The 27861-nt window shown below is 39.0% G+C and overlaps 1 protein-coding gene across 8 annotated transcripts in view; it reads left to right on the top strand.

Annotated features, from left to right (window-relative positions):
* Positions 1 to 27861, top strand: part of SDCCAG8 (serologically defined colon cancer antigen 8) — a 256242-nt gene that overhangs the window by 164249 nt on the left and 64132 nt on the right. For 6 of the 8 annotated variants that reach the window (XR_002732368.1, XR_002732369.1, XR_003309619.1 and 3 more), the window contains exon 16: positions 5359 to 5490. Coding sequence is in view for 5 of the 8 variants with exons in the window: in XM_023216160.1 (XP_023071928.1) it covers positions 5359 to 5490 (132 nt within the window). In the remaining 3 variants the exon portion in view is untranslated. Of the gene's footprint in view, positions 1 to 5358; positions 5491 to 10863; positions 10965 to 27861 lie in introns of those variants that run through there. The other 2 variants (XM_026455117.2, XM_023216161.1) reach the window with 2 other exon arrangements.

Below are 27861 nucleotides of genomic sequence, written 5' to 3'. Positions count from 1 at the left end.
AAATTCAGTCTCCAACTTTGTATTTCTCCAATCCGTATGGTAATTTTGGTCCAGCTTTCCCTCAGAGTATTACAGTAAAATTTGTCTTGAAAGTAAGTGTATTTGTTTTGTATTGAACAATAATTAAGGCATATTTTTCCCTCCTCTGTTACTAGCAACATTACTCTAAGAGTCTTATGTTATTCAAAATACCAACTAAACAAATGGATTCCTACCATTTAAAACAAGATTTTAAACAGGTCTAGTCGTTTGACTAGAGCCCATGCAGAATGACGGGGAAGCTGACCGCGCGGGCTCGGTGGGCACGTACACCCTTACTCTCTGCCCCAGCCTCATGCTAGGCTGCTCTGTTGCTCTGTGAAAATGTTTTGAAATGGTACCTCCGTGTGTGGGTCTGTTGTATGTGTTTTCCCCCAAGTAGACCGTAAGTCGCATTATGGCAGTGATGACTGCTTCTGTTTTCTGGAAGCCTCCATGGTGATTAGCACAGTAGTTTGCGCACTGAGTGTACTCCACACTGCACGTAGTGGTGTCTGTAACCCTGGCATTTGTGAATGGCACGTCCCATTTTAAACTTAAAGTGAACTGCTGATTCTGTGCATTTTATATAGCTTGTTTTTGACCATCAGGCAAGAGAATTAATTCCATTTTGCTTTTAATTGGCACCAGGCAGGCATTCTGGCTGATTTTAGTTGAAGCTCACATAAACTTTCGCTATCCTTCCTTCTGTATTCCCCAGTACTCTGAGAGCTTATTACAGTTATGGGGTTGTTTTTGAGGGAGGTAAACGGAGCTATTTAAATATCTTTGGTACAACTGTGATTTTTCTTTATCAAAGTGAAGGAAGTGTTCTCTCTCCCCACGCACTTAGATGAATCAGCAGTAAAACGTTGCAGTGCGGTTTGCAGTGCTATCTAACACCTGGCCTGGGAGAGCTTGGAAGGATTGGGTGCTGACAAGGAGTGAGCCTCTGCCAGCCACAGAGTGGAGAGAAGTGTGTGCTAGGTTTTAGCTTCCACCACTTGCACATTGAAAAGAACCGGATAGAGCGTAGAACCAGGGTCTATGTGGTTTTGCTGCTTTCTTTTTTGTCATTGTCACTTTCTGGATTGTGAGGCTTGTGGACTGATGTCTAACACTGCCCATTGTGTATTTGTGATTTGCGTTTTGTAATTAAGAGGAACAATGGGAGTCCATGGGGTCTCGTTATATATAATGGTTGGTTTAATTTGTTTCACTTCTATCTTGTTAATTGTAAATTGATCATTAAGATTTGAATTCTAATCTGTCACCAGGGTTGTGAGTATTGAGGCTAGAGCAATGATCCTGGTTTTAATCACTGATGATGAGAAACAAATTTTATAATTTTGGTACATATTGCAGTTCATATATTTTAACACTATACTTTATGGTGTTATAAATATTGTTAAATGACTTTTAGTGTAGTTTTACTGTGTGGACTATAATGTATAAATTATATTACTGTTTTGGCAACAGTAGGTATCCAACTGTGTGAGTTTAATTGAGGTGAAGAACACACACCCGGTTGAACTGTTTTTTTTCCTTTGCATGTTTACATGATGTTAGGTTGGGATACTATAAAAATTATATTTTCTACAAGAGGAGACTGATATTGGCCTCTGCTAATTGTTACCAAAAGTCAAACTAGAACCTAAAAGAATAAAAAATTAAGATATTATATTTCCCTTTGAAAGCAATTATCATTTTAATCTGAATTGTAGTAGTAAAATATATTTCATGCAAATGCAATTATACAATATAACTGGTATATAAAAATACAGGGGAAAGTTCATGCTTCTGCAAAGCCAGAAATTGCTTAAATTTTCTGTGAAAATGAATTAGAGTCAATTATCCTTTTATATGACACAGGATAATCATACCAGAAATGTATCTCCAAACTAACAGAAAACTTGTAAGTTTACTCTTTGAGCTTTGCAGACTACTGTTCTAGGAATATATCGTGAACTCCAGACAGAAAAAGGATGACGTGCAGGCATATATGTCAAATTTTTATTGAGAAATGGACGTTGGTAGGCAAATTACAATTATAAATAAAGAAAAAAACAAAAATGTGCGAAGCAGAAAAAAAGATTGTTGCAATAACACACTTGATAGTGATACGTACTTTATAAATAACATTTGTATTTTTGTGATTATGTAAGACATCCTCAATGCAGGGAATTTGGAAAATACAAAGAAGAATTAAGGAAAATTTCCTGTGCCACTACCATCCGGAGATAACTATTCTTACCTCTGACATATTTCCCTTCAGTCATTTTTCATGTGTATGTATGTGTACATTTATATTGTAATTGAGATTACACTGTATATACAGTTTTGCATCTGCTTTTTCATTTGATATCTAATGAACATTTTTCTATATCAGTAAATACTCTGAAAACAAAACTTTATTAAATGATTTGCATGGATAAGAATTATTAGGCTCTTAAGATGCTTCTAATTTTTAACCATTATGAATAATAATACAACAAAAACTTTGTACCTAAGTCTAAATTTTTTATTGTTTCCTTAATTGCTAGTCCAAGACTATGAATCCTTTTAAGGGTATTAATGTGTTTTACCTTGCTTAAGTACTGCACTAACTTCTAATCACTGTATATGTAGCCATATTAGTAAAGAACATTACAAAGAAGTGAGATTTTTTAAAAAAGAATGAGAAGCAATATCACACAGTGGATGGAACTACCCCTCTAGAGGTGGACTAAGTAGTATTTGTATCTGGGCTTGCCTACTTGGATGACCTTAGGCAAGTCATTAAACTTCATATTTAACCTCACAGAGAAAAGAAAATAAACCCTTACAAGTACCTTATAGGAGTAATTGAGATCATGAATGTAAAGGATGGATTTCACTATTTGTTATACAGTGGCATGCAGTAAATATTTGGTGGTAGTATCTGGTTTTGTTGTGCTATTTTTTGAATAATAGTGAAATTGAATACGTTACAAATGTTATTGATCACTTATGTTTCTTCTGTAGATATTTTAAATATTTCTTATATTTTTAATTGGAATTTTGATGGAGAGTGCAGTTAGTGTTTCATTAAATGATGCTTTTAATGTTTGTTTGTCTTATTTTTGTAAATGATTTCCTGTTGTTTACATTGATTTTAATTAATAAGCTTTATTTTTTAGAGCAGTTTTAGGTTCATAGCAAAACTGGACAGAAAGTACAGAATTCCCATATATTCCCTGTTCTTTCCACACACAACCTCCCCCACCAGTGACATCTACATTTTGTTTTATTATGATTTTGTTTCAAAATCAGGATAAATTTATTTTTAAAAAATAAAATACATATCTATTTTACAAATTTAGAAAGTATGGAAAAGGATGAATAAAGAACAGAGAAAATGTTCCTGATCCTACCATCCAGAAATAATCAGTATTAATAGTTGGTATACATGTCAAAATATTTTTCTAAATTATAAAATGAAATCATATCATACATGCTGACTTTCAATGTTTTCTCTTTTTTACAAATATGTCACAGTTTTAGATCAATAAATATCACTTATAAATAGCCACATTATCAGATTAATAAGTAACATAACCAGGCTCCTGTGGATAGATTTCTTGGTTAAGTTTCCAGATAATGGGTTGCAAAGAAAGGTTGTTTCTAGAAACAGTGCTACAATGAATACTCTCACACAAATCTAGGATATATTTTAAATATATGATTTTTTTATGTGTAAAAGTTTTGTACTTTTTTATTGTAAAATCTATTTTTTTCTTTGTGATTTTTCTTTTTAAAAGTGCCTTTTGCTTGGAAAGTGCCTGGGAAAAGATCAGTGTTCTGCATTTTTTTCTAATCTGGTTTAAGGATTTTTTTTTCTTCTTTTGGAATTTATTTTAGTGCATGGATTGGAAGGGATACCAGATCAAAAATTTATTATAACTGCCTTTAAATTCTTTTGTATTGTATGTGATTCTGAAAGGAGAAACATAAGTCATTATTAACTCCTTTTGGACTATTTCAAATATGGGTAGATTCTTATTAGGAGAAGCAAATGTAGATTGAGCACTGGATCTGAACTTGAAAATGAGATAATCCATGCTCTCATACAGAATCTGGTAGGAAAGACAAGGCACAGAGCACAATTTAAAAGAATAAATTATAAGCTAATGTATGCATAAAGGCTAGAGGTAGCTTCAAAAAACGTGCTGACATATTGAGAACTGCAAGGTATTAATCAGGGCAAGTTTCCCGTGGGATGACATTTGAACCAAGAGGAAAACAAAATGAAGAATGAGGTGAACTAAAAGCAAGAGTTTTTGCCCCATACACGTGAGCAGCCTGGTCCTTGGGATGAACAATTTGTAAAGTAAAATTTCCCTTAGCAAATCCAAGTCCTTTCCTGACCAGGAAGAAAAGGCTATCTTGCCTACTGGAAGAATCTTTTCTTTGAAGGGAATTAATTTTATGTCAGGAGTCTTCAGGAAGCAAACCAATTATTAACCTGAAAACGACTCATAATATACAAGAGTTTTAAACTCTCCATTCTAACTGATTAGGCATTAGGGCGTGGGGAGATGGTGGCAGTAGGCAGGAATTTAGAGTGTACTTAATACAAGGAAAGGAGTATAATTTTTCTTGGATAAACATCTTTGTGATCTTCAAATTTTGAGACTTGGATTGTCATTTAAGACACGAACAACAGGATATTGCCATTTTGCTCGGGGAGGTCAATCTTTTTTCTAGTAAGACCTTCCGTGGATTGGAGGAAGCTCGCCGAGGTGGAGGGCAATCCGCTTTTCTCAAAGTCTACTAATTTAAATGTTAATCTCATCTAAAAAACACCCTCACAGAAGTGTCCAGAAGAATGTCTGGTCAAATGTCTGGGCACCATGGCCCAACTAAGTTGACACATAAAATTAACCATTAAAGAACTATTTTTATTTTAACCGTGCCATTAAGCTGGTTATGTTAATTAAAAGAAACTCTGTGATAGAAATTAGGCCTCGGGTTTCTTCTTTGACAGCATAGTGTTTGGCCTATAACAAGCACTCAGTAAGTATTTGTTACATGAACGATAGTCTTTTAAAAAAGAGATTTAATCATCATCATTTTTGTCTTGTTCCTTAGGGAAGCCATTTCTATTAGAATAAGTTGTTACTCCTTTTTCTGTCTAACACACGAGTCTCTACAATGTATCTTGCCGTTTCTGAAATATTTTCTTTTGCAAAGGATATAGTTTACATTGTACTATTATGTTTAAGTACGGAGTTTAAGATAATGTTAAGGTTATATAATAACAATATGCCCTAGTAATAAGAACCTTTAACATCTCTTATTTTTGTGTTTTCACCTCTCTAGATCTGAAATAGCTCAACTCAGTCAAGAAAAAAGGTACACATATGATAAATTGGGAAAGTTCCAGAAAAGAAATGAAGAATTGGAGGAACAGTGTGTCCAGCATGGGAGAGTACATGAGATAATGAAGCAAAGGTAATCAAGGTTTCATGATCAACTCACGTGTCACGTGTTGAATGTGTTTGGTTTACACGCAGAAGGGGAGTTGCTGCGGAATAAGTAGAATTCATCATCATTATGCCACTCGGTACATGCTCAGAATGTAATACTTTTATTTTATGTATCTAAGCTTCCTTAATTTACATTGTTCTTATTATATACAAAGAGGAGGGTACATCCTCTTTTTGGTAGTCTCTGAAGACATAGAATTAGATTTGACATGGAAGAATGGAGGAAAGCCATTTTCCTTTAAGACGTAAGTTGGTAATATTGCAATATGGAGGAATTTCAAATCGTCTGTCCTAGAAATTAGGTTTTATATGCTTTTTGTAAGGTATAGCACATAGTAGGTCTAAAGAGGTTAAACATCTTATCAGAGGTTGCACTAACAGCATTGCTAGAGTCAGAACTTGGCTACAAACAAAACCTTTGCTTCTTTCTATTGGTGTTACTTTGAGCAAGTCACTTAAGTTCTCTGAGTGACTGTTGTCTTCACCTATATATTGGCACTAATCATATCTACTTTGCATTTTGATAGAAAGATCGAATATAATATAGCAAAGCACATGGCTCATAAAGGCCACCCACTAAATGTCATCAATGATTATTCTCTTTTTCTTGATGAAGAAATTCAGCTCAGAGAGGCTAATAGGTTTGCTCAAAGTGACAGATGGAATGAGTGGTAGAGTTCAGACTTGAATCTTGATCTTGTGACTCCAAATCCTTTTCTTTTTGTGCAGTATTGGGGATTTTTTTTTTTTTTTTTTTTTTTTGGCAATAAGCACAGCCTCTTATTATTTTTTATCTATGTGCCATTTCTCATTTCTGTGTGATAATGGATTCCCTGGGGAGAAAATAATCTCAGTATTTCACAGCAGACAGTGAATAGGCTTCTATGGACTTGGACTTCCACGTGACAGGCGCATGCCCAATGATAGCAGTCACCCTTCCAGGGGACACAGTTCGCGTGGCCTCCAGCTCTCTATCCCCACACCATTTCCCAGTCATCCCTGCCTTCTCTGTTCCAAAAACAGTTCTTGATATAATTGAAGGAAATGAAAGTATTTATAGACTCCTTGTATTTTTCAAATGTAAAGTAACATATTAGCCTGGGGAGGGGGGAGGTATTTTTATGTTAATTACTTGCTTTATTGAATGGAAGACAGGCAGTCAGATAATGGCACTGCTTGTCAGTTATCAAAATACCAAAATATGCATATATTTGCAAAGTAATAATTATTCATTCACTATTAAAATATTTACTTAAGCCCAGGCACTTCTGTAGGCCAGGGGTCTGCAGATGTTTTCTGTAAAGGGCCAGAGAGTAAATATTTTGGACTTTGCAGGCCACACATGGTTTCTGTGGCATAGTCTTCCTTGTTTTGTGTTTTTTACAACCCTTTGAAAAAGTGAAGACCATTCTTAGCTAGAGGACCAACAAAACAAGCCAGAGGATTTGGCCATTGGGCCAGCCTTTGCCCCAGTCCTGTGCACCTGGGGCAGCTTTCCATTTATTTTCTTGCATTTGTGTATTGCTTTCGAGTTCTCAGAATGCTCTCACACTTGTTACCTTATGTACCTTGAAGCAGCCTTGAAAGTAGCTGTATTTATCATCTCCATTTCCAGATGGAAAACTAAGCCTAAGAAAGACAAACGTGCCGAATGAAGATCAGGTAGCAAATTAATGATTCATTCATTCAACATTGATTGATTGATTGAGTGAGTGAGTGAGTACTACTATGTGTCACATTTTCTACCACATGCTGGAATAAAATAGCAAAGTAGATATAGTTCCCACTCTAATGGAGCTTATATCCTTATAGGGAAGATGGATGTTAGCAAAAGAATTTCACAACTGTTTAATTAATTATAGTTGACCCTTAAACAACACAGATGTGAACTGTCTGGGCCCACTTATACACAGATTCTTTTCAATAAATGTATTGGAAAATTTTTTGGAGATTTGCAACAGTTTGAAAAAACCTGCAGATAAACCATGTAGCCTAGAAATAATGAAAAGAAGTTTTAAATTTAGGTATATCATGAATACATAAAATATCTGTAGATACTGGTCTTTATCATTTACTACCATAAAATATATGCGACTCTATTATAAAAAGTTAAAATTTATCAAAACTTACACACACAAACACAGATCATACATGGCACCATTTGCACCTGAGAGAAATGTAAAATGTAAAGATGCAGTATTAAATCATAACTGCGTGAAATTAACTGTAGTACACACTGTACTACTGTGATAATTTTGTAACCACCTCCTGTTGCTATTGCGAGGAGCTCAAGTATTGTAAGTATCCACTGAAAATCCTGTGTGTACTAAATCATCTGCATGTGAACAGTTTCTTTCTCCACTAAATTGCTTATTGCAATAACAAGTGATCTATTGCAGTTCTTGTGCATTTTTCATCATGTTTAGTGCAATACCATAAACCTTGAATAACACTGTGGGACCCATATGAAGTGCTGCTATTGATGTTGGAAGTACTTTCAAGAAGCAGAGAAAAGTCATGACATTACAAGCAAAAGTTGCAGTGCTTGATGTGTAGCTTAGATTGAAGTTTGCAGCTGCAGCTGCCGTCATTTCAGATGATTCATCTTGTAAACAGACAGTATAAACTTATGGCATCAATAAATAACAGTACAGTACTGTAACAGTATTTTCTCTTATGATTTTTGTAATATTTTCTCTAGCTTTATTGTAAGAATATAGTATATAATACGTATACAAATATGTGTTCATCAAGCATTTATGTTACAGTAAAGCTTCTGGTCAACAGTAGGCTGTTGGGAGTTGAATTTGAGAGGAGTCAAAAGTTATGCATGGATTTCTGACTGTACAGGGGATTGATGCTCCTAACCCCCATGTTGCCAACTGTACAATCATGACCAGTTCTATGAAGGAGAAATACATTTGGTGGTGCAAGTACGTTTAATAACGGGACTTGTTTTTTAAAAAATTATTTGTAAGAGAATATCTCACTCTGTTGCCCAGGCTGAAGTGTAACCTTGAACTTCTGGGCTCAAGGGATCCTCCCTCCTCAGCCTCCCAAGTAGGTGGGGCTACAGGTACATACCACCATGCCCTGCTAATTTTTTTTTTTTTTTTTTTTTTTTGAGACAGAATCTTACTCTGTCACCCAGGCTGGAGTGCAGTGGCGCAATCTCGGCTCACTGCAACCTCCATCTCCTGGGTTCAAGCGATTCTCCTGCCTCAGCCTCTCAAGTAGCTGGGACCACAGGCACGCGCCACCATGCCCAGCTAATTTTTATATTTTTAGCAGAGACAGGGTTTCACCATGTTGGCCAGGATGGTCTTGATCTCTTGACCTTATGATCCACCTGCCTCGACCTCCCACAGTGCTGGGATTACAGGCATGAGCCACTGCGCCTGGCCCTTTTTTGTTTTTGTTTTTGAGACAGAGTCTCACTGTGTCATCCAGGCTGGAGTGCAGTGGCGCGATCTCAGCTCGCTGCTACCTCTGCCTCTGAGGTTCAAGCGAGTCTCCCGCCTCAGCCTCCAGAGTAGCTGGGTTTACAGGCGCCTGCCACCACGCCCAACTAGTTTTTGTATTTTTTAGTAGAGACAGGGTTTCGCCATGTTGGCAAGGCTGGTCTCGAACTCCTGACATCAGGTGATACCCTTACCTCGGCCTCCTCTGGGATTACAGGCATGAACCACCATGCCTGGCCTAATTTTTAAAACTTTTTGTAGATACTAGGTCTTGCTATGTTGTCCAGTCTGGTCTTGAGCTCCTCACCTCAAACCATTCTCTCACCTCAGCCTTCCAAATCTCTGGGATTACAGGTGTGAGCCCCTGTCCCCAGCAGGGCACTTAACATTGATTAAGAAAAGCTTCAATGGAACATGACGTTTGAATCGGTAAGCAGTGGGGTTAGATGATTAGCCTTTTAGATCAGGAATTGGCAAACTATCTCGCTCTCTCCTAAAAAATTTTACTGACTCCTGTTCTAGAGAAAGAAAATCTATAAAATGGAAGTTCCTAAGATAAGAAAGCATAATACTTGAGGAAGACCAAGAACTGTGTGTCTAACATAAAGGGAAAAAGAAAGTGTGGCATACAATGAGGTTGGAGAGGTAGGCAAGGGCTGGACCTAAAGGCAGGGTCTTTATTTTTTTTATTTATTTTTTATTTTTATTGTTATTACTATTTTTTTTTTTTTTTTTTTTTTTTTTTTGAGACAGAGTCTCGCTCTGTCACCCAGGCTGGAGTGCAGTGGCAAGATCTCGGCTCACTGCAAGCTGCGCCTGCTGGGTTCATGCCATTCTCCTGCCTCAGCCTCCTGAGTAGCTGGGACTACAGGCACCCGCCACCACGCCCAGCTAATTTTTTGTATTTTTAGTTGAGACGGGGTTTCACCATGTTGGCCAGGATGGTCTGGATCTCCTGACCTCGTGATCCGCCCACCTTGGCCTCCCAAAGTGCTGGGATTACAGGCGTGAGCCACCGTGCCCGGCCAGTCTTTATGTTTTTATCATGGACCTTTTATTTTGTCTTGTTACTAGTGGGAAGAAAATGAGGCCAAGGTGGGTGGATCACGAGGTCAGGAGTTTGAGACCAGCCTGGCCAACATGGTGAAACCCTGTCTCTACTAAAAATACAAAAAGTAGCTGTACATGGTGGTGAGTGCCTGTAATCCCAGCTACTTGGGAGGCTGAGGCAGGAGAATCACTTGAACCCAGGAGGCAGAGGTTGCACTGAGCCAAGATGGTGTCATTGCACTCCAGCCTGGATGATAGAGAAAGACTTTGTCTAAACAAACAAACAAACACACAAAAAATAATTAGGGAGCTTTTGGATGATTGCTCCCAATTAGGCAGCAGTGATGATGCTTGGGCTGGAGTGCTAATATTGGTGACAGAAATAAACACTGGTGAAATGTATAGGAAGTAGAACAAGCAGGAGTTACTTGACTGGCAGTGCTGGGTGGAGAAGAGGAGCGTGTCAAGGATGACACCCATATTTCTGACATGCAATGGGTGCCTAGTGCTGCTGCTTACTGAGAACTAGGGAACACTCTAAAGAAGCAGGTTTGTGGCTGAGATGGGCTGGGTTTGGGATGAGATCAGGCGTTACGTTTTGGCCATGAATTTAATGTTCAAATGCATTGTTTAAATGGATAGGTTGAATAGCAGTGGATGTAAGGATCTGAGCTCAGGAGAGAGGTCTGGACTGTAGACAGAAATTTCCTCTGGCCTATAGAGGATATTTGTAACCTTGGGAGTAAATGAAATCACCTAGAGCAAAAAAATAGAGTAAGAAGAAAGGAGGGCTTACTGACTCCTAAAGAACACTAATATTTTTAAAGGAAACGTAGAGGTTGGCAAAAGGAACTGAAAGAAAGCACCCTGAGAAATAAGTGGAGACTGAAGAGCATGTTCTGATGCATGCTGGAGGATGGAGATGCCTCAGGAAAGAGGAAGTCCTCTACCAGATGTGCCCAGTGATTACAGAAGACTGAAAATGGCGCGGTCATCACTGGTGACCTTAACCAAAACAAGTTTAGTTGAAGAGTCGGTGCAGAAACAAGATGAGAGTGGATTGAAAAGTTAGCAAACATAAACTGCTTGTTCAGGAAATTTGGCTGCAAGGGAAAGCGAGAAGTAAGAGACACCAGTGGTGGGAATGTATTGGGAGGGGCATTTTGGAGCAAGGAATATTTTGTTTTAAGTTGGAGTAGATGTGAGTGCATTAAACTTTGATTGTAAAGATCATTCAAGTTATAAAAATGAAGAAAGTTAAATTTTCAACTGGTGGTTTGGACCCCCCGGTGTTCACAAAGGCAGTCCAGGGAATTCACGTTAAAAATGGCAGTGCCTTTTTTTTTTTCCTGTTATTTTAAAGTAAGTATCAATTCACATATTTCTCCGTAGAAGATAGAGCTGTGTGAAAACCCCCCAGTGTATTCAGCGTGGACAAGCCCCAGAGCCAGTGGAGCACTGCTGAGCACCTGCGTCCTCTCATCTGGGCGTTCACTGTCACCAACTCCCAGTAATCCCAGGTGTTTCATCAATTACACAGTTGTACAGGAGTTTTTCCTACTTTTGGTTAAATTATATCCATAAAAACCATTGTCTAAAAACACAGCTTCTGACTGAAGTGTAACAATCTAATAATGAATTTAAAATAGGTAATTCTACTATAAACTAGATTCAGGATGATCTTTACCAAATCTGTAAGTTCTGTGTTTGTGATAGAAGTCTGATTCTTCAAAAGCCAGTGTTAAAAATACAAAATATAATATTGATTTGTATGTAATTAGACATTTTAATTCGGGGAATTAACACTATTTACTGTTTTCAGAAAAGTGCTTGAAAATAGAAGCCTGAAATCTTAATCTTAATCTCATAATTTAAAAACAAAAAGAGTCCTTTGCAGGAACATGAATGGAACTGGAGGCTATTATTCTTCAAACTAGTGCAGGAACAGAAAACCAGATACTGTATGTTCTCATTGTAAGTGGGAGCTCAATGATGAGAACACATGGACACGTCAGAGGGAACAGAAGACACAGGGGCCTGCCGGAGGGGAGGAGTGGAAGAAGGGAGAGGATCAGGACAAATAACTAATGGGTACTCGGCTTAATACTAGGGTGACAGTTATAATCTCTTCACACTCTCCCATGACGCACGTTTGCCTCTATAACATACTGCAGATATACCCCTGAATGGAAAAGTTTAAAAAAATGGGAAAATTTTAAAAAGAGAGAAAGCTGTAATAGTAGCAGTTGAATTTTACATTCAAAAATCAAACATTTCAAAACAGATCATGAAATTGTTTTTATTTGTTATTGATTTTATAACATGGATTTAATTTCAAATCTGTGTTTTAGAGTATCTTATGGTGTGAAGACATGTTATTAGCCAATGGTGCCTTTTTCTTTCATAATTAATTTGCTATGGATTTAATTTATGTAAATGAAATAGTGGCATTATTTATTGCACAGGAAAATTAAAATTTTATTTTACAAAATTCAAACTTATGCTTATTTTAAATGTAAAGCTTTTACTTAAAAAGTTCCTCTTTATTATATACAGTAGTGAGATGATTTAATAAATTCCATGTGTTTCTATGAAAGGGGTTTGAGAGGCAAAAGAAATCTGGCGATGCTGAGGTAGACAAAGTGCGGCGTATAAGGTTCCTGAGAAGAGAGGTGGGCTGGGACACCAAACGCTGAGCAGAAAATGATAGTGAACTGGGCAAAGGGTCACCTGCCCCGTTGCCATCGAGCAGCTGTAGCAGAGGAGATGGTATGAGCTGATAAATGCAGGCTTATGGATACGGTGCTGGAAAGGTAACCTGAGGCCAGACTTCGTTTATTCTGTGTTTATTGGGCATCTGTTTTTTACCATTCACTGTGCTAGGTCTGGAGACACAAAGATGTAAAAGATAACACTGTGCCTGGGAGAACTGCGTGAACTCAGAGGGTGGAGGTTGCAGTGAGCTGAGATCGTGCCACTGCATTCCAGCCTGGGCAGCAGAGCGCGACTCTGTCTCAAAACAAAGAGATCTACTCTGCCTCACTCCCGTGGCTGCAGCCTTCCTCTCTGTTTGGGCTGGCCTCAGTATTGCAATTCTGCAGTGCAGAGTAGCCGTGGCAGCACCTGCCATCTCCTGGGAGGTAACTCCTGGCTGCTGCCATGCCTCCAGAAACGCAGATGCAAGGAGAAAGGCTCTCCTGAGGAACCAGCCTCCCTTGGCAGGCTCGACAGGAGTTGGCTGCCCTGAAAGTGTGTATCTGTTTCAGTCTCCTGTTCCCTGCTTTATATAAACCTAAAGGTCTGTTACGGAGATTTGGGTGTATGGTCAAAAACTTCCACTGCCCCTGGGGAAATGTCTTGAGTTGTTCATCCTTTGCTTAGAAAAGTGATCGAGGTGTAGACCCAAGCTCCCTGGGTAGTGATGAGCGGAAGACTCACCCCGAGTTACAGGTGTTTTTATCAGTTCTTAGGGACAGTTTCAAAATCTATTAAGTAAAAAATTTGAAAGTACTGAAATTTGGTTCTTATAAGCCAAAAGAACTTACTGAGAATGCTAATGCAATATTCTACTGGCCACCTCCACACCCGGCAGAGCTTGTGCGACGTAGCCTGAACGCTGCTCGTTTGACTAGTGATGATTTGCGGAAAGGATTCTATGACTAGGTTATCAGCGTTGTTCCGAGGCCATCTTCATTTTCAAATGCTGCTTTTCTTGCTTACTTTAGCTTCATCACAATAATCTAGTTTGTTTTGGATTGTTTTGTTAACCCCCTACAGTACGGTATTGCGTACTTGCATCAGCAGTGTAATGGTTTCCCAATAACTACATTTTAAGTCCCGTATGACTTGTAATTCAGAAATGAATCACCCTTTATCTGTTTTGCTAAAGCAGATATATGATCCCCGCCTCCTGCCACCACCTCATCAATTTGCTGTAGAGAGGCACTCCTTTGATTTGCTGCTTGCAAATCTTTGTTTTTAAATAACTGCTATTAAGAGCAAATTAACAAAATTAGATTTATATGCCATTATTTTATAATATAAAATTATACTCTTATGAAGAAATGGTAAGAGATGTATTTGTTGCTAGAAAAGAATCTTATTACATCTTGTTTGTTTTGAAATGTTCCTGTTATCCCTAGAGTTTGTTTCACTGGACCATTGACATGTTTGGATTTAGGGAGGCTGTCTCACCTAAGGGGTCTAACTACAGACCATCTGAGAGGATCACAGAGAAGAAAGCAGGAAGCTGTGAATACTGGAAATCACTTAGGAAAGTTTATCCTTTTACAAATTATTCGAAAATTGTAAGCCAATTGGGGTTCAAACCATCGCTTTATAATAAACCAGTTGTATGCATTGAGAACTCCCTGAGAGGACTGGAAGACACGTTTGTTTATACTGTAGTGGGAAGGCCAGATCAGACTGCTGCCCTCCCAATAAGTTGGGAGCTTTGCCACTCTGTGGGAGTTAGAATTTTGGTCTGGGAATGGATAATGAGTTATTTAAAGCAGGCTGTGCGGTTACCTTAGCTGGGACAAGGCGGCTGCTGTGACTGATTACCAGGGAGAACATTAAATGGGAAAAGGAGGCAACAAAACAAAGTTGGGACAAGGCCAAAGAAAGTATAAGTTACACTTTTGCCTAGGATGGGCCCATTGCCCGGGAAGAAGAAAAAGACACCCTTTGATGTATTCATCAAATATTGACTGAGTGTTTATACACTGCTGATGTGTTTGGGATACATCAGAGGACACGTAGACAGCCTTGTCCTTATGGAACTTACATTCTTTGAGCTACCTTCAAGATCTAGTCCTTTGTTTTTAAGACCTAAAGGCAAAAGTAGAAAGAGAGTCTGCATCGTACTTAACAGCATCCATCCTAAAACCAAATTCTCTGGATTCTCCTCAGTTTACTTCTTTGAGGCTGCTTTGTAGCTCCATGAGCTAATTCCTTAATCTTAAGCTTCATCTTCCTCACTTTCTTGATCTCCAAAATGCTACCTTGTAGGGTTGTGAAAATTGCCTAAAATAATCCCTAAAAAGGTCTTTAGAATAGTTCCTGGCACAACGTTAGTGCTCAACGAATGTTTCACATTGCTATTCATTCATATCCTTCATTCAACATATTTATTAGACCGTTAATACATGCTGAGCTCTGTTCTGGGTTCTGGGATTGCATCAGGAACTTCAGAGACTTAGATTCTAAATGGTTGTTTATTTATATTATAGGTTAAATTGACTCTTGTGAGTTAGTCTGTGAACCAAAATACCATGTTTACATAATGTTATTTCTAAAGCAAAATGCCTTTTGAATTTTCAACAACTGATTTATGGAACGACATTTTGGACCACAACTTGGGATGTGCCTCTGATGTTCTGAGTGTCTGTGAGCATGTGAATGTGTGTGTCGTGTGTGTGTGTGTGTGTGTCCTCTATTTGGTGGTGAAAGTTTTCAGTGTGAGCCCCAAATAAAAATTCAAGTGGGATACATCTATCTAGTTGCTTTTTTAAAATCATATTTTCAGCATAGTTAGGAATAAGAAACACTCTAAAAATTGTTTACACAAGTTTTAGGTTCACAACAAAATTGAAAGGAAGGTACAAAGATTTCCCATATACCTCATACATGCATAGCCTCCCCCATTATCAGTGTCCCCCACCAGAGTGGTATAATTGTTACAATTGATAAGCCTTCATTGGGACATCATAATCACCCAAAGACCATAGTTGATGTTAGGGTTCAGCCTTGGTTTTATACATTCTATGGTTTTGGACGAACATATGATATATATCTACTATTGAACATGCTCTGTATGATATCATACATATCATGATATATGATATACATGATATGTATGATACGATATCATACAGAGCATGTTCACTGTCCTACAAATAATCTGTACTCTGCCTATTCATCCCTCCCTGACCCCATGCCCTGGCAACCACTGATCTTTTTACTGTATCCATAGGTTTGCCTTTTTCAGAATTCCCTATAGTAGGAATCATACAGTGTGTAGCTTTTTCAGGTTTGGTTCTTTCACTTTGTAATATGCCTTTCAGTTTCTTCCATGTATTTTCATGGTTTGATAGCTCATTTCTTCTTAGTGTTGAATAGTACTTCAGTGTCTGGATGTACCACAGTTTATTTATCTATTCAACTACTAACAGACATCTTGGTCACTTCCAAGTTTTAGTCATTTTGATGAAAGCTGCTTATAAACATCTATGTGCAAGTTTTGGTGTGGATGTCTTCAAGTTTTGGGGGAAGTCCCGAAGAGTATGATTGCTGATCTGTATGTTACGAATATGTTTAGTTTTGTTAAACACCACCAAACTGTTTTCCAAAGTAGCTGTTTCATTTTGCATTCCCACCAGCAGTGAATGAGAGTTCCTGTTGCTCCACATCCCAACCAGCATTTGGTGGTGTCAGTGTTCTAGACGTTGGCTATTCTAATAGGTGTGTAATGGTATCTCGTTGTTTTAATTTGCATTTCCCTGATGACATATGATGTGGAGCATCTTTTTTTATGCTGATTTACCATCTGTATATCTTATTTGGTGAGGGCTCTGTTAAGGTCTTTGACCACTTTTCAATCAGGTTTTGTCTTCTTACTGTTGAGTTTTAAGAGTTCTTTTAATAACTTAAATAACAGTCCTTTTATCAGTTGTGTCCTTTGCAAATATTTGCTCCCAGCATGTGGCTTGTCTTCTCCTTCTACTGATGTTGTCTTTGGCAGAACAGAAGTTTTAAATTTTAATAAAATCCAGTTTATCAATTTTTTTTTTTTTTTTTTTTTTTTTTTAGCAGTGGCAAGGTTTATTGTGAAGAGCAAAAGAACAAAGCTTCCACAGCATGGAAGGGGACCCGAGTGGTTTGCCCCAACTTTTTTTCATGGATCATATCTTTGGTGTTGTAGCTATAAAGTTATTGTCATACCTGTGGTCACCTAGATTTTCTCCTATGTTATTTTCTATGAATTTTATAGTTTTGTGTTTTACAGTTAAATCTGTGATCCATTTCAAGTCATGTTTTGTAAAGGGTATAATGTCTGTGTCTAGATTCATTCTTTTTTTGCATATGGATATCTAGTTGTTTTAGCACTGATTGTTAAAAACTCTGTCTTTGCTCTATTGTACTACTTTTGCTGTTTATCAAAGATCAGTTAACTACATTTATCTGAGAGGAACACTCTTTTTAAATTCCCAATTGTAACTTCATTAAGTCTTTAGGAACAGAAAAATAAAAGGCTAACACAGTTTAACTTCTACTTCTGGGAGGGAAAATTTTATGTTAGTGGTAGGAAATAACTAATGCCTGTTTGGAGGCGAAAATTCTGACAAACCATTTATAACCTGCCAATTTTAATATTTTTATAATATTTATTATTTTTGCTTTTTCTACAATTAACTCTGGATAATACAAAAATATTCAATTAATAATGCTTGCTACACACGTTAGCATTGTACAAAGAACCACAAGAGGCTATGACTACTAAACATCTATCTTTAGAAAGGTCTTTTGCCAAAAAGACAGAATAGGTAAATTTCTGTTCTTGTATTAGAGGGGGGAAAAGGTGCATTTCAGTGCTGAAAGTCCCTGAAAAATTTCTTCCATATATCCAATGTTAACCTCTTTTAGTCAGTTCACTCTCTAAAGCTGATTTTCTCTCTTTGGTTTATCTTTTTGGTAGATCTAGAACTTCTGAATAGAATTTTCATTATCTTAACTCTTTTGTTTTGTTTTGTTTTGTTTTTTTGAGGCGGAGTCTCGCTCTGTCGCCCGGACTGGAGTGCATCTCAGCTCACTGCAAGCTCCGCCTCCCGGGTTCCCGCCATTCTCCTGCCTCAGCCTCCCGAGTAGCTGGGACTACAGGTGCCTGCCACCTCGCCCGGCTAGTTTTTTTTTTGTATTTTTAGTAGAGACGGGGTTTCACCGTGTTAGCCAGGATGGTCTCCATCTCCTGACCTCGTGATCCGCCCGTCTCGGCCTCCCAAATGCTGGGATTACAGGCTTGAGCCACCGCGCCCAGCCTATCTTAACTCTTAGACTTAAAATTTAACTTAGAACTTTTAAGTTAAATCGGATTTTTCATTTCTGTAGTTGTGTTTGTTGCTTTGCCTTAGACTCTATAATTTTAAACACTGAATTTTAAATTTGAAAACCTAAACTAGATTGCCTGGCTTTTGCTTTATCTTGCACCTTCTAACTTATTAATATATCCCTATATTTATTAACATGCATTCAGCACTAGGTACAAAAGGAAAAAAGACAGATTTACCCGTTAGAAGCTTCTAATCCAGTGCAAGAGGTATACAGTAATCATGTAAGTGTTATAGACTATGGTAAGAATAAACCCAGGATGCTATGTGTGCCCATCAGACTGGCATGTCACCCAGGTTTGGAGGTACAGGGCACAATTCTTTTGAGAAATAATATGTACCACCAAATCCTAAAATGACATGGAAGAATTCTTTTTTTTTTTTTTTCCCCATAACAGAGTCTTGCTCTGTCGCCCAGGCTGGAGTGCAGTGGCATGATCTCGGCTCACTGCAGCCCCACCTCCCGGGTTCACGCCATTCTCCTGCCTCAGCCTCCAGAGTAGCTGGGACTACAGGCGCCCGTCACCACACCTGGCTAAGTTTTTTGTATTTTTTAGTAGAGACGGGGTTTCACCATGTTAGCCAGGATGGTCTCAATCTCCTGACCTTGTAATCCGCCTGCCTTCACCTCCCAAAGTGCTGGGATTATAGGTGTGAGCCACCGCACCGGCTATGACATGGAAAAATTCTTAGCAGTAAAAAAGGTATACATGTTTGAAGATCTTGGGGGTCAAGGAGAACATGGTCTCTTCAAGAACTCACTATCGCTTTAAAACATAAAGGGAGAAGGACAATAAATGAGGCAAAGACAGTAAGCGGGAGTTTAATCTTCCTTTTGTCTTTCTGTTCTTCTGGGACTCCAGTTATGCATTAGAAAGACCACGTGATGATGTCCTACATTTGATGTTGTCCCACAGTTCTTGGATGTACCGTGCTAGTCTCTTCCCCACTCCCATCCTCAACTTCTTTCTCTCTTCTTTTTTTTTTTTTTTTTTGAGGCGGAGTCTCGCTCTGTCGCCCGGACTGGAGTGCAGTGGCCGGATCTCAGCTCACTGCAAGCTCCGCCTCCTGGGTTTATGCCATTCTCCTGCCTCAGCCTCCCAAGTAGCTGGGACTACAAGCGCCCGCCACCTCGCCCGGCTAGTTTTTGTATTTTTAGTAGAGACAGGGTTTCACCGTGTTAGCCAGGATGGTCTCGATCTCCTGACCTCGTGATCCGCCCGTCTCGGCCTCCCAAAGTGCTGGGATTACAGGCTTGAGCCACCGCGCCCGGCCTCTTTCTCTCTTCTTTTTATTTCATTTTGGATAATTTTTATTGGTCAATCTTCAAATTTAATGATTTTTTTTTCCCTCTGCTGAATCCATTCTGCTGATAGACCCATCATGGGAATTCTTTATTTCTGATGTTGTATTCTTTGTTTTTTCATTTGTAGCATTTCTGTTTGACTCTCATCACGGCCTATGGTGGGGCTGGGGATGGGATTTCCAGCCACTTCCACAGTGTTAGATGCAGTGGTTTGCTGGAGCTAAATACTAAACTTTTAGAAATGTGTGAGCCATTTGACGTCACATTGATAGTTTAAAATTGGCCATGGCAGAAGTAGGTACACTACAGAAATTTTCAGACACTATGAATCAGGACTTATTTTTCCCCCGAAAGCTGTTTGTTTGTTTGTTTGTTTGTGTGTTTTGTTTTTCAGACGGAGTCTCGCTCTGTCGCCCAGGCTGGAGTGCAGTGGCATGATCTCGGCTCACTGCAAGCTCCACCTCCCGGGTTCATGCCATTCTCCTGCCTCAGCCTCCTGAGTAGCTGGGATCACAGGCACCCGCCACCATGCTTGGCTAAATTTTTTTTGTATTTTTAATAGAGATGGGGTTTCACTATGTTAGCCAGGATGGTCTGGATTTCCTGACCTCGTGATCTGCCCACCTTGGCCTCCCAAAGTGCTGGGATTACAGGCGTGAGCCACCGTGCCCGTCCAGAAAGCTGTTTTTTAAACATTTAGCATCACACCACTGATGGATTTTGCTTTTGCCCTCCCTCAGTGACAGTTCACATTTTTCCTAGGATCAGGGGCAACAGGTTTCCCACCCATTTCTCAGAGGAAGACAGCTTTTGCCTCTCACCTTCCCCTGGACACAGTGGGCCTTTCCTGAGAAGGTTTCTTGCCCCTCCCCCAGGAGTTTGAGGCATTTGCTTCATGTGAAAAAATAAAAGTCTAGTCAGTGGGCAGCGGGAGTGCTCATGTCCCACCTCAGAGTGGTGAGGCTGCCCGCGGGTTTTTTGCCCTGCCTCCAGTGTTTCCTGTGTGCATCCAGTGGGAGGAAGGCTGTGGAAAAGTCTTCAATAATGAGTACAGCTTTCTCTTGTCCTCTTGTGTTTGGGGCTCCCCGGGTTCCAGGCTGGCACACTAGCCCACACTCTAAGAACCCATTAAAATGTTGACTGCTTTCCTTTAATCTACTTTTACAGTGGCCTTTTCCCCTTTCCATGCTATGCCAAAGATAAAACGGTTCAATTGTTCTGTCTTCAGAGAGACATGTCACCTTTTGGAATTTACATCAGCTGGTTGCCTTGCAACCTCAGCTCTCTGATTGGCTCAAGAAAAAATATGATTTTGAAGATTATCTGGCTTTTGCGCATTGTTAGAGTGGGAGTGATTTGTGTGTGTGTGTGTGTGTGTGTGCACGCGCGTGAGCGTGCACGCCTTCCTACTACTAGTAGGAAGTGGACCCCTCAGAAGTTAGACCTGGAAGAGTCTTTCTCTTGAACCATGTAAAAATGTTTAGGATTCCTTCGGAGCACTCTGAGAGGGTCCTTTGAAGGCTTTTAAACAGGGGAAAAACATTTCTGTGCTGTTAGTGTTTTCAGTACCATGAGGCTTTTCTCATCCTTGGTGAGCCGGAGTGGCTCCTCATAACTTTCTGCTGATCATGGCCTATCTTTAACTTTGAAGTTGGTTTCTGATCTCTGAGTTTATTGACATTTTCACCAGTGATTTTGCTTGCATTATCCAACTACTTCCATTTGTATGACATTCCTCTGGTTTGTATCTTTCCATTTCTGTTTTAAGATATGTTAACTAACCAAGTGAGTGACTTCAATGAAGATTCTGCCAATTCCTTCATTCCTACTGTCTTAGAACCTGCACAAGGATTAAATACGAATGCTTATTTTGGCTGCAGTCCCTGGGCAGTGAGAGTGAGGGAACGGAAGGTGAGGTGTGGAAGAATGGAAAACAATGTGTGATAATGTGTTACAATACTGGTGACTGCTGTTTCTTTTATTTTTATGTTATTTTATTTTTTATTTTTTGAGACAGGGTCTCACTCTGTCACCCAGGCTGGGGTGCAGTCGTGCGATCATGGCTCACTGTAGCCTCAACCTCCTGGGTTTAAGTGGTCCTCCCACCTTAGTCTCCCAGGTAGCTGGGACCTCAGGTGCATGTCACTGCACCCAGTTTACCATTTTAAATTTAATCATGTGGCCGGGCACAGTGGCTCATGCCTGTAATCTCAGCACTTCGAGAGGCCAAGGCAGGTGGATCACCTGAGGTCAGGAGTTCAAGACCAGCCTGGCCAACATGGTGAAACCCCATCTCTACTAAAAACACAAAAAATTAGCCAAGTGGGATGGTGGGTGCCTGTAATCCCAGCTACTCCAGAGCCTGAGGCAGGAGAAACAGTTGAAGCCAGGAGGCAGAGGTTGCAGTGAGCCAAGATCATGCCACTGTACCCCAACCTGAGCAATAAGAGTGAGACTTCGTCACACAACACACACGCACGCACACACACACACATCAGAGGAGCTGTTCTGTAGAGATAGTAGTATTGCCTTCTGTTTCCAGAGGGGGAAATTGAGGCTCTGAGAAGTTATATAACTTACCCAACATCACACAGCTAATATGTGGCATTGTTAGTCTAGGCATGCAGGAGTGTCTGAGGTCAGAGCCCATGCTCTTAACTCCTGTACTGCAGTGCCTACCTGAGTTTCCCCGGCAAGCCAGCATCTCAGCGGGGCGTGGACTACAAGCCGCCCGACTCCCAGTCCACGAAGCTCTCTGGCAGATTTTCCCATCCCAGCCTGGTAGTGACGGTGTTTGTTACATCTAAGAGTCAAATTCTCTCTCTACTAGGGGCCTTTCAGGCTAATGTGCCTTAGAAAGCTTCCCAGGTTATAGCAAGACTAAATGAGCTTTTAAAAAGACTTTTTAATTGCTAATGGAGCATATGGTGCATAATGGTTAAGAATATGCAGTTTCCAGAGCTTTCTGCCTGGGTTCTAATGTCAGTCCCACCACCGAACCTGCTGTTGACCTTGCGCAAGTGACTTCACCCCTCAGTGAGTCAGTGTCTTCATCTATAGGAGAGAAAAACAGAAAAGTTCACACCTCGTAGGGTTATGAGACTTAAATGAGCTTAGAGCTTGCCTGGCGTGTACAAAACAATGTATGTTTTTGTTAAATAAAATAAGTTCTTCGGTTTGATTCTGCAATTCAAACTTAATAGTATATCATTATTAAATTAAAAAAAAAAAACAAAGGAAAAGAAAAACATTAAATAGCGAGTCTTCCTTTAAAACTAAATAAGCTCTGCTGCTAGACAGGACCCCACTTTTGTCTCAGGAAACACTCAATTTCAGGCTGCTTTTTAGAGGTTTTGTTCCAAGGCAGACCCTTTTCACCTGACTTGGGAAGGGCAGTTCAATTTGCCTGTCAGAGAGCCTATGGATCAGTTCCAGGAAGAATTCCAGGAAGTCTGGGAAATGGCTGGAAGGCTTTGACATGGGGTGGGAGCTGTGTGTAAGGCCCTGTAGGCAGCAGTGTTCCAATTGTGCACTTTTGATGTTGCACAAAAGATTGAAATCTAGACTCAATCAAACGTAATGAATTAACTGCTTTGTGGGATACCATGGCTTTTTGACATTTCTTTGGTAATTTTGAACAAAATAACCTCTGAGGTGATTGCATAAGGAAAGCAGTGCCTTTAGTGCTTTTGAAAAGTGTTTTCCTGTGTTGAGCTGAATGTGCATATTTAAGGGGAAAAAGCAATTTCGTGCATTGTTTTGGCCATGTGTAGCATGCAGTCTGCTGGTGGTGGGAATTTAGCAGATTAAAGTAAATGTTTGGTTTTGTGATCATATCTTGATGATATTTAGTGATATTTTCTGGACTTTTGTTTTCTAGAAATTAATTGGTTTAAAAATTTCCCATTATCCATAAAATAATTCATTTTGTATATGAACATGGGCAGAACCATTTTCTCCTTCTTATCTATGGAAAATATTCAGCTTTAAGGAGCAGGTATTTTAAAAGCATTTTGTATGAATATAGAAAAACAGCATTAAAGTGGCTTTTGAGTCACTCTTTTCCACTAAATGTAAATTGTAATATTTATATGTTAGGCAAATGTGTCATTAAAAGAAAGTAGGCATCCATCTAGCCGGTGTATTGCTGACTCTGGCTGCTAAGTGAAGCTCACACGTCCTCTGCAAATGTGGGTACAGGGGACGGATGGGTATTAAGATGCCAAATGTGCTGTTCATGCTGAATTGTTTTCTAACCAGCCCATACTACTTCTCTGCTATTTCTTTATCTTTTTCTTTGTCTGATAATCCCCTCAATTTTACATTACTTTCCTGCTCTCTTTTCACAGTGCTGTTGCTTTGGTTCTTCGTTTCTAGAATACCCACTTCATTTCTAGAAGGAAATCTGGTCAGAATGTATACTCCTCTACAGTAAAATGGTAAATGGTGTGCCTAGGAGTAGCATTTTATTCAAATTCATACAGCTAGACTTTATTATCTAAAATCTGAGATGTACTAATTAGGGAACAGAGAATTTTAATCAAAAATCTAGTTGTCAGAAAATTCTAGGTTTGTTAAAAAATATGTATGTAAATATAGATACAGATATATCATACAGACTTTGAACAATCTTAGCATTGGGATTGTTTTATACGAGTCAGATCAGAACATAGGAAGAGTCACAACTGTCACTGATCATAATTTATGACCCTTTCTAGACTTTCTGAATGTTGTTATAGAAAGAAATGCCTTATATTGAGCTTGATTCTTTAGCATCATAGAAATTCATTCAGGAAAGTTTGATGAATAACAGAAGAAATCTTTATTCACTGGCCCAAAGCTTAGTTTATACTCTGTGCTGTTGTAACATCTGTATGTGTGTCTGCATTAGTACTGTCAGTTTTCCATAGCAAAAAGAGGCTCTTTAAAGATGGAAATTATTATAATAAAACTTTGTATTTTTATAAAATACCTCTAATTGGTAGCATTCAAAATGAATTCATGTTGGTTAATAATGAGGCGTAAACTTTGCTGTGTAAGTGAATAGTTCATCATATTACACCAACAGGTGATTTTTACCTCGATATCAACAGCGTTTCTTGAGACTGAGGAACTGTGAAAAGGAGTTTAGTAGAAGGGTGGCGATTTGCGGCAGATGTGTATCTGCACCTCTGGTATCACTGGTTGTAACGGAACAATAGAAATGTAACAACAGTCTGGGTGGCAAGATGGCTAAAGTCGGCTCTTGCCCGTAACAGTAAGAATGGAGGAGCTTTGTTTGATGTCCTAGACTCTGGATTATGAGAAGGAGACATGTCAAGCAGTAACTACGTGGCACGTGGCTGTGATTCGTCTGCAGCCAGCCTCCTGGTGTGGCCTACGTGGCACGTGGCTGTGATACGTCTGCAGCCAGCCTCCTGGTGTGGCCTTCCCAAAGACAGGGAAGCGTTCCATTCAAGTGTGTCTCAGCGCTTGCATGACACAATGCCGCTGGATTTGACGTCAGTTCTGCCTTCAGGGAAAAGCCCTGATTTTCATAGGTAACCTAATCTGTAGGAAAATTAAAAAAAAAAAAAAGTATAGCCACAAAAGTTCTTTCCACTCATGTGTGGATCTTTCCAGTTTTTTCAGACAGAAACCGAATGACAGCCTCACAGTCACAGAATCTTGCAACACTGAAAGTTAAAGCTGATTTCTTTGTCATGGAGAAAAGCTTACAAACCTTTTCAGACTACTTTAGGATCAATTCTTGGAACCACATCTTCTTCCTGATTTAAATGTTTGGCTGTGTACCTCCAGCTAGAGCTATTAGAGTTTTTGCTGATTTGCTTGGCATATCTCCAGCAAAATAGTCCATTAAAATTCAAATCCTTTCCCAATAATTGAGACAATCAATTTACATTAAACAAGGCACAAATATAATTTTATGTACAATTTAAATTCTATAGAAAATAATCAGTATGCAATACAGAGGGACACTTATTTTGATGCAAAGAGATGTTTTTATAGTCTGCGTTAAACAAATCTTTCATATTTTCAAAATAGTGCCCTCATTATCTTTGCATAGAGGAGCTCCATTGTGTTTTATTTTGATGTAGGAACAAGTGTGTGTCCGTGGCTGCATGTTTGATAAGCAGTGTAACTTTCTCTCCGTGACATGTAAAGGAAAAGGCTTCAGATAGAATAAGGAAGGTACTTGCTATTTAACTTGGAATAATTCTTACAAAAAGGGCAAAGAGGATGCCTGGAGCTTTTATTGCCTTTGTACCAGCATCAGTGAAATGGGCATCGTTTGTTCATCTTCACCCTTTTAGGACAGACCAGGTAGTTGTTGCTCTGCCAGAGGTTGTGTTAGGTCCTAGGCAGATCACTTAATGGGACTTGGGAAGGATGCATAGGATGGGGGCCATGTGCACACACATAATTGTGTGCCATAGTGCAGAAGGTTCCTGGGAAAGTTTTAAACCCCCAGCAAGTAACCTCGCAAGGCAGCTAGCCTCCACCAATGTGCCTGAATCCTCCACAGTTCTCATTTGTAAGCTCTGAATGAGACCGGTATTGTCGGTCAGGAAATCTAGCACGCTGGAGAAATATTATTAGGAAGAATATAGTAAAAATAATGACAAGATCGAAAACAAATCCTGTCAGAGCCCAAGAATAAATTTGGCTTCCGCCTGCTGTGTCTGTCTGTTTCCATAACGGTCCAGAATAGAAACCGGATGTTTAAAATCTCTCTCCTTTTCACATGCTCTCCTCCCCTCCTGTCTTCCTTCCTCTTCAGTATTAGTAGACTTACTATTTTTATTATTTTTTATTTATATTCCTAGTTTTCAATATTTGCCATTTGTGTGGATAACACATTAATTTTTAATGAAATATTTTCAGACTCTTGGAACTCTTGGAATAGCTGAATCATAAAAGAAAACTTGAAATGGATGTAGACTCCAGGGCAGCACACAAACCGAATATTACACTTGTTTTATTCTTCCCACCGACAAATGACGAATGGTTATTCAAAAGGATCATGTGTACTTAGATTTAAACTTCTTATGTTTCTATATGAGACTAGTTTGTATAATTTTTGTGGCACAGAAGGTAATTCAGACACCATTTTAATTAATAATTAAAATGAAAGAAACACCAAAACAATATGTTAGGTAGTGAGCTCCAATAATTTTCTTTTTATCTAGAAATACTTATTTTTGACAAGCCACATTGCTAGTAAGGGAATTCAGGTGTGATTTAGATTAAGTCTTAGGCTTAACTTTATTTTAATTCTGTTGTAGAACTAAAGTTGTTATTGTTTTTGTTTGTTTGTTTGTTTGAGATGGAGTCTCTTTCTGTTGCCCAGGCTGCATTGCAGTGGCATGATCTTGGCTCACTGTAGCCTTCACCTCCCAGGTTCAAGCCAGTCTTCTGCCTCAGCCTCCTGCATAGCTGGGACTACAGGCACACACTGCCACGCCCAGCTGATTATTTATATTTTAGTAGAAACAGGGTTTCACCATGTTGCCCAGGCTGGTCTCAGGCTGGTCTCAAACTCCTGAGCTCAGGCAGGCCGCCTGCCTCAGCCTCCCAAAATGCTAGGATTACAGGCATGAGCCACCACGCCTGGCCAGTTCTAAAGATTTTAAAGTGGCATTTGTTTCTTTGAGTAATTTATTTCCACCAATCAATAATTGTTGTTAGTGAAATTAAAGTTAACACTGGATATTATTTAATTTTATACTACATGCCATTCCCAGAAATGCAACTTGGTAATCTACTTTGGAACAGTAAATTAATAAGAATAGTTTCTTCTAAAAGTTTGTTTGTTGTTATAGCTAGCATGGACATTTAAGATATAACATCTTTTAGATCTTTGCTTATTCTCAAATTATAAGGATATTAATTTCTATTTTATGTTGGTAACTTATATCTTATTTTAATCATTTATATATGTGGTTACTTTTGTATTTTCTTCTTTTTAAATTAAAATTCTTAAAAAAGTTTACTTATCTCAAGTAAATTTACTTATTCTCAACATTAATAAAAAATACGTATTTTTCCAAATGTTGTTTTCTAATGTATTTCTAAAGACTAATAAATGTTTAAGGAGCTCTGCCTGCCTTATATGACCCAAGTTATATAGAATAGCATTTTATAGAATCAGAAGAGACTTGAAAGATTCTCTAGTCCAACTTAATCTCTCATCATCTACTCCCAGCCTCCATTCCCATCCCCATCCCTAGCACCACATTTTATAGATAAGAAAACGGAAGCCCAAAGAATCCAGGTCATGACTCGAATCTGTTTTCTGACATCAGGTCTAGTGTTTCTACTGTACCCACTCAATAACTTACATGCTTCCAGAAATAGGGAGGTGGACTAGTACTAATGATGAAAGGAAAATATAAAATGGACATAAATAATCA

Source organism: Piliocolobus tephrosceles, chromosome 1 (genome assembly GCF_002776525.5).
Source record: "Piliocolobus tephrosceles isolate RC106 chromosome 1, ASM277652v3, whole genome shotgun sequence".
NCBI classification, from domain to species: domain Eukaryota; kingdom Metazoa; phylum Chordata; class Mammalia; order Primates; family Cercopithecidae; genus Piliocolobus; species Piliocolobus tephrosceles.
The sequence above is the reverse complement of the archived record's forward strand: the minus strand, read 5'-3'. Positions and strand labels throughout refer to the sequence as shown.